This window comes from Bombus bifarius, unplaced genomic scaffold (genome assembly GCF_011952205.1).
Source record: "Bombus bifarius isolate JDL3187 unplaced genomic scaffold, Bbif_JDL3187 scf7180000009343, whole genome shotgun sequence".
NCBI classification, from domain to species: domain Eukaryota; kingdom Metazoa; phylum Arthropoda; class Insecta; order Hymenoptera; family Apidae; genus Bombus; species Bombus bifarius.
Window position 1 is genome coordinate 1,225,595 of NW_022885057.1, and position 13,266 is coordinate 1,238,860.

At 38.6% G+C, this 13,266-nt stretch overlaps 1 protein-coding gene across 2 annotated transcripts in view; it reads left to right on the forward strand.

Annotated features, from left to right (window-relative positions):
- The first annotated feature begins 227 nt into the window (after nucleotides 1–227).
- Nucleotides 228–13,266, forward strand: part of LOC117215037 (transcription factor AP-2-epsilon) — a 201,616-nt gene continuing 188,577 nt past the window's right edge. For both annotated transcript variants that reach the window (XM_033461421.1, XM_033461422.1), the window contains exons 1-2: nucleotides 228–487; nucleotides 2,158–2,349. Coding sequence is in view for 1 of the 2 variants with exons in the window: in XM_033461422.1 (XP_033317313.1) it covers nucleotides 2,314–2,349 (36 nt within the window). In the remaining variant the exon portion in view is untranslated. The remainder of the gene's footprint in view (nucleotides 488–2,157; nucleotides 2,350–13,266) is intronic.

Genomic DNA, 13,266 nt, shown 5'->3' on the forward strand with positions numbered 1-13,266 from the left:
GCGTGCGCGAGTGCGTATATTCGAAAACAATAGGCCAACCGAAAAGAAAGAGAGATCGAATTGATTTTCTCGTTAAAAGTTAACCTGAAAACCGTTTACCGTGTTGTCCTTTCACGAATAGGACAAAAAATCTTTGTAAACGCGACGACGTTTTAACATCAGCAAACACATTATAGTTACGTTTGGAGTCGCGTCGCGACGCACACGCTTTGCTTGTGTTTCACAGTGGATTCTCGCGGGGCTACTGACACGAGTGAGAGGAGTTGTAATTTTGTAATCTTGTTTACGCGATTCTAAGCGCGAATCAAACCACGTATCGAGTGTTTTTCTTCGAACGACCCCTCGTGACGTGTGGCGTTACTCCGTTTTCGCGCTCAAAAAACGTCTGGAACGAACGACGCTGTGTCGCTGTGATTTCAATCGTATGGGACTAATTTTGGTGTGTTTCGGCGTGGACAATCTGTTAATTTATTCCAAGAAATTTGTGGTGAGTACGTGAGAGTTTTCTATTCTGTTTTACTGCTTTTCGTGATTTCTTTCTCCGGTTACGTGACATTTAAGGTTATCTGCCAACGAGTATAGGTTACGTAAGCTTGTTCCGTTTTCAATGAAAGAAGACCCGATGCTGTTTTTGTGTAATTGATCGATATATTGAGGAGTTCTAAATCAATTTCATGACTCGCTCCAGTTTAAGAACTCTAATCATAAGAACTCTATAATCTAGACTCAATAATAAGGACATTTATTTACATAATTTTTATGTCGTTCGTATCAAGCCCTCGTTAAATTCCTGATTTATCATTCCAAGTTACTTAATATGGAACCGTCATGTTAAAAAGTGAAATTTACATAATTCGTACTTTCAAGTGCTGATTACGCCTAATTATAATCGTAATATCTACACGATAAGTACCATTAAACTATTGGCGACCATGAGCATGTATTAATCGAATCATCACCTTGAATATAGCGATATAATAAATAATTTAAATAACGAAATTATGTATTTTTTGTCGAATAGCAGAGCAATATCGACTTACGAAATCACCGTGTACCGGGATAACTCGAGTTATCTTTTCGTTTCGTGAAAGTGTTTACAATTAAAAAGTGGTCGTGCCACCTCGGGGAGCCGTATTTAACTTTGCTTAACTAAGTTCTCTATCCGTTGACGGAGCGCCCGGGGGATTTGAAACGACGACAGTATAATTCACATTTTTTCGAACAACTTTCAGTTTTCTTCTTGTCCGTACCTTCGTATTTATCTTAATCGCCCGTTTCTGAATTCGGCTTCTATTCACCCTGTTTATATGTTTTCTCTTACATTCCACCAAACTCTCTATTATCTTCGTACGCCTGTATTGTTCTTTGATTTTTTCGAATACTTGTTTTGGTAGTTTTGTTGGAAAATTCGAGAATGCATTATCATGCTTTATTATAAACGCCGATTATAACGTTCGAGCTTTTAGCATTGTTGCCGTATAGAAATAAATGCATACATATCATTATTAACACATTCGGAGTTGTTACATATAATCGTCCTCGTTCATTTCAGCGAAATGCATTTCATTTCAAAACATGTTAAGTTTGTAGTGAAGAACCACTTCCGCATAAACATTGCATTGTTCGGTTAAAATTAGCGATATTTCCATTAGTTTGAATAGTTTGCTATAAAAATTTATTTTCGTTGAAGTAAATATTACCTAAATGTAATCTATTAGGTTTATCTGAAATTTAATGCTTTGAATCGTAAGATGCTCACATATATGAATTGTTTGTCTTTGTTCATTTGTTTCTGTATAAATGAAATTTCTTTTATTGTCTCTTGAAATATAGTAATGAACAAATGAAAACAAGAACGAAAACCGTAGTAATACAATATGGCACAATAGAAGAAATATGAAACGAATGGATAATGATGTAAACGGCCACGTAAGCAATTATAGTATTTTAAGCTTTAAAGATAGAATCAGTGTAATCAATTATTCTGAGATATGTATAGGTATGTTTCCTTCTTTTTAGTACCTATTCTACATCGTAGTTCTCACAATGTTATTATACTATGCAAATTCATAAAAATTTCTTTTCTACCTTTTTTCTATTAATCGATCCTGTGTTTCCAACTGTATATAATAAAATTCTTATCAAATATGTTTGCAGGACATTTTTCACGTTGTGGAGGCCACCGACGGAAGATGCCGCCTACGAATCAGCTCGGGACGTGAGTGAGAACTTTCATATTGACGAAGTGCCAACTGGCAACGGGTTCTCAGGATCTACAATATTTTCTCAATCACGGAGGACACTAACAACAATATGTCTTATCTCGCTCTGGACTCCAATGCCTGGCAGGTAAGTGTCAATTTCAATTTTCACTTGCGTTTTCATCGAAACGCAAGCTACAACAGAAGTAACGGAACGGTAAAAAATCTATTGTTACATTCTTACAAAGCAAATTGATAATTCTTGTACACATAAAGTACCATACACTAATTGCTAAAGTATATTGCCATTCGTATCTTTTTAGATTCTATTTTGCAGATAGTAGAATACTTTCTATCAAAGATTGTTATAATACCCATTCATGGAAAAGTGTGACTACTGGTAATTGTTCCCACGATCGTTTTGTTATTACTGGCACAGTCTGTACAATGTTCCTCCTACAATGGAGAATAGTCGAACGATTCGAGTGGCTTAATTAATTCGGCTTTTTCGGCACGCGTTAACTGTGCAAAAGTTAAGAGAAATGCTTGACGAATTGTGGCGTATAAAAGTCGGTTGGGATTATATGTAAATGCAATTACATCGTGTAAATACGTAGTTGTATGACGAACAGAGGTAACGCGCGAAGCTGTGTCGCTTAATTCGTGGAAAGTGCAATAATTTAGATGGTAAATATTTGTTGACGAATAGATTGCTTTTATGGGTGCCGAGTTGTGCACGCGATGAATTTGCGTTGTTAGAAATCACTGGCGTGTTGAAAATGCTAGTATAAAATGTCTAGTACGCGGACGCGTTTCGCAAGTAATATTCAGTTTCTGTTCGCTGCAATTGAGATCGAATGTTAAATAGCTCAGATAAGGGCGCTAAATGGGTCTTGTATTGTTGTTGTTGCACGATAAAATTGGATGAAACCTGTAATATACATAATTTTCTCAAACAATGTGATTATGTTATAACGGATGGTCAGTTATTCAATGAACTGAAATAGGAGTAGCTTTTAGTCCGGAATTATCTGTCAATATTACTCTATATATATATATCCGTCTTTTTAATTATTCGAGCTTCATTTGAAGTTTTGCTATTAATATTTGTACACCGTATAAATGTATATATCGCGTGATAAATATGCTGAACAACACAACAGATATACCACAAATAGGACCAATATTAGACACACAAACCAAACGTATGTAAAAGTAAAAACATCAATTTGCTACAATTTAAATTTTCATTTACGAGCTTCCTGCGATCCACAGGCTTTTTGATAAAAAATTTCGTGTTTCACGAGAAGGGGCAAACCAACTCCTCGTTTAGACTACTTAGTAGTTTGTATCCTGTTAATTTTCAATTCGTAAGATTAAATAAAGTCCCGTAAAATTCGTTTAATTAAATCTAGCACTTGATTTCTCCGAAATGCAGACGGAATTCACTTTCTGTAAAAGAACGCCACTTGAATAGATATCCGACTCTGAACAGGATTTTTAAGATCGTCGGTCGCGTGCCCCGATTTCGAGCTATTACCATAAAAGAGAACTCGTGGATCGTGTTGAACGCTCAGTCGGACGAAACGAGCCGGTGCAGCCTGTTACCTCGGGCATTCCTAATAAACGTCGCAGATCACCGGGGACAGATCAATCTTCTTCCGTGATCGCGCGACGATCACCGAGGTTCCTCCCCATTCATAAAGCAGCCAACCAGGCGACAGATACGGATCGAGCCGCGGCAACTCGGCTCCCTTTTCGCCGGTTAATTCTCCGCTGTAGTTGCAGTCATTATCGAGGCAAATTAGCGACGCTCGATTCGCGTCCCGACATTCTGTATGCGATGTGGGGAACGAGTTTGCGCGATTACGCCTGCTGAAAAACGACGCCGTGTGCAGAGATGAGCGTAAATTAGGCAATATTCAACCAGCGATTGTCGAGCTCAGGTTCATCTTGGATCTGTTGTTTCATGGGATTAGGAGTAGCGTTGTTTTAATTTTGTCACATTGTTAAATTGGATATTTGCTTTAGAGAGTAAGTTGGATCGAAGCAGCTTCTTAGCTGTTATGCGTGACAATGACAGATTTGTACTATGAAATTTAATTATTTTAATTACAAAGTCCATTGTTGACATTTTCTTATATGAGGACTAATGGATATTAAGATACATTTTATAATTTAAGGTAAATGTTCTTTGGTGTAATTTTGAAGGTAAATTAGTCAATTATAATGGTGAACACTTAAAAACAATTAACCCTGTGAAGAAAGTTGCCAACATGAGCAGTTTCGGAGTAAATCAGCTGCTATCGAATCAGAGGTGGTCATGAAAAATTAATCGTACACATCAGACTTTCGTTTAGAAGAAATTTCTCTCGACGGTAAAAAGTTAATAGGATTGCAGGGAAACCTAAAAAAGGTCATTCGTGTGGTGAAAAACATCGGTAATCGTCGAAACATATTCGACACAGTATGGCGGGTATCAAGATTCCCCTTCGGTAGTCACGGAAATCATATAGCGACGGCAGGAAATGTAAGGCCTCAACCATAGCGGATAACGGAAACACGTTTAGGCAGACTCAATCCATATCGAATTATATTGTTAGAGAACTTCACTAGCTTTACCTAGCTTGCCTAAAAGACGGTAGTTTTGGCATCGTAGCCGCCTCTTCCGGTCCGGAGAATACACAGTTAGAATTCGTTTTTCAACGTTTAGCCAGGTTGCATTTTCGTAAACATAACGCTCGAATTATCATTTTAATATTAAAGATTCTATAGTTTGTGATTCTTATTATATCTGCATGTCAGATGTTTGAAATCTCTACTCTACATTTCAATCGATTTCGTGATCTTACCACAAAAAGAGAATTATATCGCGTAATACGTTTAACGAGATATTGCGTTTAACGAATAATTCTGTATTAATAAATTCCAAACAGCATATTGTACACAATATATGTAATTAGTAATTGATAACTCTTTTCTCTTAAATATGAATTTTTGAAACAAATGTCATTGCATTTTGTATTTACTTGCAAGTAGAGCCCAATCTTCAAAATGAGTAAAACAGCGCGTGTCAAAAACAAGATAAAAATATAGGAAAAAGAAGGAAGAACCTAAAGAGAGGGCAGCATAGTATTTACACATTTTCCAATAAAGTATGATGCGTACGCGTGGCAAAGGCAAGCGTCGGCTTGTGTCTTTGCTTGAAATAACAGGGGGTGCATCGAACGTGGAATTAATACTTCGGTCCCACGTGTTGGATTTGTTACTCTTTCTCTCTTACTTTCACCTTTATCGCGTTTTATCTTTGTCCCCGTTTGTTTGTCCATCCGTCCTCTGCGATTTCCACCAATCTTCCCCGATCGAACCGGCGTAAAGGATAGGGAAACCACCAAAGCAAGCAGTATGTCCACTGAACAACATACGAGCAATATTTCATATAGGTGGTCGGGCGCGTGTGCACGCACGTGCATTCGTACACGCACGTGCTTTCTCTTGGAATCAGATGAGTTAAGAGGCTGAAGCGCGGTTTCGTGTCCCCCGCATATTTGTCTTCGCTATCCACTCGACTTTCGCGCTCGTGTCCGCGCGTTAAACCGACGACTTGTGTCGTAGGGAACCGAGTGCGTTCTTCGGCTTCGATTAAGTGAACAATGTCCGGACGAATTTTACGATTTCCCTCCAATCCTTTTGATGGCGTGACAGGTACGACATAAATTGCCCCTCGTATTGTGAAAAGTCATGTAACTAGTATCTTCCTTTTAAAGTCATTCGATGCCATGTCTCTGTCGTAACAAATATTAAAGCATTCATTGATTGATTTTTAACTTTAAAATATTGCCTAATAATTTTTCTAATTTTTAAATCGTTGGTAAACTATTTTAGTAACGAATAAACTTCGTCTCCGAATTTTTCTGAGATATATTATCGTTTACAAAATGTCAAAAATGAATAGGTTATTAGTTCGCCAACTGACAGTATTTGTAAAATTTTCTGTGAATTGCGTTAGCTCCGACATTATATCGTTATGGAATATAAGATCCAGCACCTGTTAAACAGCATTATCCGAGATGTATAAAGTTTGCCAGATTGTCCGAAAACGATATCAATTAACGCAATATGATCGATATCTCTTTTGTTTGGATTTGAACTCGCAGAAAAGTAAAGTTGTTTGCTTAACACTATCGCGATGTAAGCAATTGCCTCGTAGATTGGTCGCTCGATTACTCCGATTATTTGTCTCTTCATCTTAGCCTAATGCGTGATTCACTGCTTTGCATGGTGAACGAGACAGGAACAGTTGGTGGCTACATCAAAAACTCGGCGCACTTCAAAGTTGCTTGATCTATGGAGCAGCTCACGAGGTACAGGAAAGGAGAGGGTTGAAGGTGGGGGTTGAATGACTCGTTTGCACGGCGAGCGACGTAATGGAGGGTAAGAAAGAAAAGGAAGGGTGAACGAAAAATAAATGATACCCGAATTAGCGTAATCGTATGATGGTTTCACGAGGGATATTCTCGCGCACCGAACGGATATCACGAGGGACGAGAAATTGAATTTCGATTTCATTCCGCCGTTTGACGTTTACCGCTGCGCGGCCTCGAAGATTTGCAGATTGTACAGCTGCCAAAACTTTTGGAAGGAATTTTTAATGTGTAAAAAAAATCCATTCAGATATAACTGTCATTTTGAACGTGGAATAATATATTGATAATGTTTAACTAAGTAACATCGAAGCATAGATATTATATTTTTTCTCATTATCGATGCTTTATTGCTATGTTTTACACAATAAGATATATAGATTACAGAAACTTATACTTAAACTGAATGCCTTATAACGATCGATGTAACTGTGTAGACCTCTCAGAGATCTACTGGAATAGAATTTGTTCAATTATTGTTTATGCTGTATGAACGCAACACGAGAGGAGAAACAGGGAGTCAGAAAGAGAAAGAGAGAGGGGAGAGAGAGAGAGAGAAAGAGAGAGAGAGAGAGAGGCAGGCAAGCATGTAGTGTAAACTAAGCTCGCTTTGTTAGCGTTCAAACTTCGATGTAGAACGGAACCGGAATTCTCTAAAACGGCTGATGTTCAGTAATTACAGCTCCACGGGCGAGTCACGTACGCAGCATGCTGCACGCAAAGGGTTGAATAAAAGATGATGAGCTGATGTTGGCCGAGCCACGGCGATGCCAAACATCCGTGATACCCCTTGGAAACGTTGGTTAACCCAGTGACAATGCGGAGAACGAGGTCCATTGTCACCCCCATCGGGTACAAAGGGCTGTGGCACTTTGTTCATGCGCGCTTATGTACACCGAGCATGTTACGAGACACATTCCTGTATAATGCAGAAGGCAAATTCAGTTGCACGCGTTTCGCGGTGTACTGCAATTCTTCCGTCAGAGATAACTTTCATGACTTTTCGAGTAAGCGCGAGAAACTATTAGAGAAACGAAATGAGTGAAGCGAGTCAGGTGAAAATGTGGTTCACGGTGAAAAATGATGATAAGATAACGCAAATCTCCAATGGTACAACGACTCGTAAACTTTCAAACTTTTTGCAAATACAATAAAACAGAATCACTCGTAAAAGGGTGACTCGAAGATAATCGTTCCTTACTTAAAAATTAAAAGATTGAGAATGGTCTAAGGAATTTAGATGAAAAATGGCAGAAGAAAAAAGTCAGAAGGTGTCACATATCTTCCGCAATAATAATTTTTCTAGACTGTTTTCATTTGGCACGGACGTCAGACGCGACGCGCCGTGATCAGTCAAGCGACGTCGGCTTGTGTTTTAGTCTTTAACCCGTTCTGCTTCCAGTAATTAAGACTGGAGCATAAAAAAAGAGAGAGGAAGAGATGAAGGGACAGTGGGGAGAGTGGGCGAAGCGAAAGTAGTCGGGAAGGGATTGGAGAAGGAGAGCAAAAATAGAAGAGTAGGTGGGTAGTAGGTGGCATAGGGTGGTTGGTGGTAAAGGTGGTGCATCGAAGTGAAAGGAGAGAAAAAGGAAGGAGGTGAACGTTGAGGCAGTAAAGGGGAGAAGGGCAGGGTTGGTTGTACGATGACATGCTCCTTTGTTCTGCCCTTTTGCGGAAGACATCGTAGCGAGTAGCATTTGCAAGCACAAAGAGAAATAATGACTAGTCCAGTGTTCAACTAATATTTGCTTCCAACTTTTCCCGAGATTTTTTCTCCGAGAATGCTTTCCTTTGTCATTCGCGAGAGCCGGTAGACACGACGTTGACGATGCTGGCCCGGTTCGGCTTGTCAGAAAAGTGTTCTAACGCTCGTGGAGGAGGATCATCGCGTCGTTGCAGAAAAACTGGACTTAAGATGGCTAGTGCCACAGTCTGTGCTATCATCTTATGTATCACGGAAACAAAAGATTATACTTTTGCTCGGTCCGTTGCTTGGCCCTGTTTCGTTCTATCTTTTTCTTATATACATATCTAACAGACAGCACGTACTACAATTGACTTTCTCGTTCGCGCTCGCCACCTCGATTTTTTCCTTCTGTTTCTACTTTTCTCCTTTCTTTCTTCCATCTTTCAACTCTTGAGATTAAAGAAACTTTATTCCTCTTCTTCGGTGATTTGTTGCAATCCATTCGTTACTGCTCGCAGCGTTTCTCATTGTTGTGACTGCTAATTTATTTTATCCAGAGTAGCTTTGTGGTGCTTTGTGGATAATTCGAGGGTAAAGAAGAGTTTAAGACGCAAATGATCTGACGGCGTTTTCTAGACGACAATTTCTTTCGTACTTTCTTCTTCGTCGAAGAAAAAAACTTGAAATATTATTTAAATATTTCCCAGTGGTGAAACGATCGTAACGGTGAATTTCCGAGGTTTTTCATGGACCACGAACTCGCGAACTGCACGTCGGTAGAAGGGTGACCATTGAATCTACCCTATATCTAGTTTAGTGATCCTGGTTTTTTGAGGGTGGTAGTTGCTGGTCGCAATGGTGGTGGTGAAATCGAGTTAGCCAAATTAACCATGAAATAGACTCCCTCCGCCCTAGTGTCTGTCTATTTCGTCAGCCGTTCGTGTCGTTCGCATCGTTCCACGACCACTAACCAAAGCTAACCAGTCCCCCAGGGCTTTTTAGGGCCACTGCACGCAAAATTGAAGTATCAGGTCCAAAGAAAATGTAGAAACCGTTCTGCGTGACGTTCTTCGGTATTCTGGATAATCGATACTGATTTCGATGATAGATTGGTATATCTAGAAAAAAATCATTTTTCTTAAACAGAGTGCAAAACATATTAATTAAGTAATTATCAAAGAAAATTATCAAATTTTTACTATTTCCGAGTTCTTATTATTTAAACAAGCTCGAGATTCGATTATATGTGAGGATAATTTTAGCCTAAAGCCTTTGCAAATTGCTCCGCGAAAAGAAAAATGTAACACGTGGTGTATAATTAGCAAAATCTTCCGCTTCTAACGTGCATCATTCTTTGCAAGGGCATTGCGTACTTAAGCGTTGGCTATCTTTAATTATTTCTGTAACTGTTAATTAGTTAAATGGCAACTACTTTATGTCGTACGCTCCTCACGAAAAAGAGAAAAGAAAAATTTCTACCCATGCGGTTCAAGAGCCCAAGTGAACATCTCCCTGACTTGATTCATGGGCACGATGATCCCATTGACAAATAAGAAGGACGCGGGTCGGCCTTTTTCTCATTAGCGGCACTTTGAACTAACCCGCCCACGTTATGACAAACTAGATTAATTTTCTGTCCAAAAGGGACCGCCTTCCCGATCGTTTGTTACGAAATTTCGACTGTCAGAAATTGCCGTGACTGGTAATGGTAAAAAACCTTTCGTTTAACCGATCGCGCCGCAAAACACAGTTGATCCTGCGATTTAGAACGATTCGTCGTCAACGTTTTTTTTTTTTACTCTTTTTTTGTTCGATGTAACATTTGTACACGATCTCAATCGAGTTTTCGTCGTTGAACGTGATTGTTTCGATTCAACACGGCACGCTGGTTAAAAAACTAACGTAAATTCAACGACAACGTTTCGAGATGACAATTTTCATTCTCGAATTACGTCGCATGTCGAACATTCGTAATCGAGTCGGTTCGTTTCCATCTCTATTCTATTCGATTATAAAGGTCTCGCGCTGAAAGGCGGTTATAAAATAATCGACAACGAATAACATCAGATATCACGTATCGCCAGTGAATTATCTTCGATAAGAAATTTCATCAACATACGGTTTTACGAACGTCCGCGCGTGGACAGTTAATTTTTCGTATTCAATCGGGACCACGTTTCATAGAACGCATAGCCAATAACAGAAACTCCCGAGCTCGCTCGAAACGAGTCGATTCGAAACGATGTACGTTTAAACGATCCTGTCTCGTGCATTTCAGCCTTCGATACGATACGTTCGTGTACTCTCGTTTGTAACATTAATTAACTTTCATCAGCTCTTATCGACGCAATGATATAAGTGCCATGTGGATACAGATAGGCGAGTCTGTAGAATACAAATAGCGCGAATAAGTTCCTATAGCGATAATAAAGTCAGGTCAAGAACGTTGCAAAAATGGGGAGGAGGAGGACGTTTTCATTGTAAAAATCAAGATCCGGTTAAAAATATTCAAAGGTAGGAGCGATGGCCGGAGAGGGGTTTATAACTCACGTCAGGCAGGTAATTAGCCGCTTTTGCCCAGCTGTAATGGACCCGCTAAGGCACTAAGCGAGACCCTTAACTTATTTAAATGAACTGGTAACCCATGTCCATGTCCAACGTGAGCCAGACACGAGGCAATATAGAAAAACCATTTATAAGAGCACTATTCCGGATGCCTAAGACGCTTCTTTTCGTTTTGCTACACTTTGGACTCTGCAGCCATCAGATGATCTATTTTTTCGTGTTGACAGGTACGTAACAACGTGTACGCGCAGAGTTCTCTTTATAGCTTATTTTGCTTTCGATGGATCAGCTTGTGCCTAGGTAATTTTCTTACTTGCGTTAAAATTTTTTTTAACGACTTTTAACTCTCCTATTGTAATATCGCAGAATGATAAGTGATCAGGACAATTTCAATTAAATACCTGTGTTATTTAATCTTCATTTATTCTAGAATCGATTTCCAAATTTATATACGAAAATAGACGCAAGAGATATTGAAAGTATCCGCCTGTCGATATCTCCCGTCTTTAAACCCGAGGAGTGCATTGATTTGTTTTCGATGGAATTTAGGGACATGTCCAAAGGGCGAATATTGATTTTATGTTCGGCTGTAAAAGTGTGATTTGAATTTTGATTGCGGGCTGGGAGAGATCGCGTAACAGGATAGTGCACGCTTTGCCAGACACACAAGAGCCCTCAACGAACGCTTACTCGACTAGAAAATTGAAGGAATACACGTTTTAAAGTACCGAACTCGAAGACCTCCTGACCGATTAGGGTCTTAAAAGGAAAACCTGTGTTTCCTCTGATTTGGAATATACATTTTTTGTCTGCGTAATTAACTAACTATTTTTTCTGTATTTTTTCTTTAGCGAAAAAAATTTCTTTGTACATCTGTTACGAAGATATATTTTTTCATCTGTATAAATCACCTATGTATGTAACAGTATCTTTCATCATATTAATTATAATAACATTAAATGTGCTAGATCGCTGAACCATTTTTTTCCCTTCGACTGATTTAATATTCAGTAGGTTTTATTTTGTGCATTTTTAATATAAAAATTAAAAAGCAACGACCGTCACGACGTAGGCGTTTTTCTAGCTGAATCATCTTAGTTTGATTACGATCTTCAGCGAGCCATAATTCGATAATGATACGAAGGCACAGATTTTATCGTAAAAGCATGCTAATTTCGCTTTTGTTGTAACCCAAGATGCCTATAATCTGTGGGAACATAAAAATAGAGATTAAAATATCATCATAGATCGTTTTTATTATGGGGACCAGAGCCCTAGTTTCCTTTTGTCAACTCACACTTTGCAACGATACGGCACATGGATTTCTTCGTAATATCTTACGCAATTATCGTTAAACTAGCGCAATTGTCGTTAAATGAGCGTATTTTTTATAGAAGCAAGAGTTACTGTATAAAATAATGAAAAGTAAGAAAGATAGTAATAACCTAATCTATTATAGTAAATTAATGATGTATTTGATGTATTTGAACGTAAGTAAAGATCTATATCGCGTAATGCCGATGCTCGAGGATATGCTAACAGAATATTATTTCACTTTATGTTGTCATTCTGGCGGTTGACGTGAGTCGCCATACGTTACGATACCCAAGGCGTATTTCTGGTGCATCTGCATGCAAAGCTAATGCAAATAAACGCAACGCGTGTCCAAAACATCATTTCGCATAAGGATATCGCGTTTATAATGCGCGAAAGTCTCACAGTGCAATATCATTAAACAAACTCATATCGCGGTCGAACTGTTAATTAACGTTGCTATCCGAGAAAATTTAACATGTTCGTATCTTTCTATTGAATCGTTTTCGTCTACTTTTTAACAAGTTTTAATATTTCATTATTAACGTTATTGTAATAGCGTATTGTTTCTTCTGTAATAAAATCTATATGCTTCTTGCTTTTGGTAATATCTTCGATCTAGATCTTCATTTGCATATTAGCCATCTGCAAGATGCCTCGCGAGCTGAGAAACATCGTTGACATTAATTGGTAAAATCGAAAGAAATGAATATATCGTTGCTTCTTAAACGATGTTTGTTATGTACCTTTACATACCCTTACATTTACCTTTGTCATAAAAGTTTTTATATATTACTGGAAATGATTTACAAAGTATTATCCGTTTCTTTTCAGAGATACCATATATTCTTTCTTTACTCGCAAATCTTATCCTCTCGGGTTGTTAAATCTATTAAAAAGGGTATTTCACTTAAACTGTTGCGTCGTTCGGAAGTGAAAATCCGCGCTCTCTCTCTCTCTCTCTCTCTCTCGAGCATACATCAAGTTTGCCCGAGAGGGTCGGTTGAAACGGCCAGACGCAATGTCGTTAAACAAACTCATAACACGGACGAACTAGCTGTTAATGTGATCATTC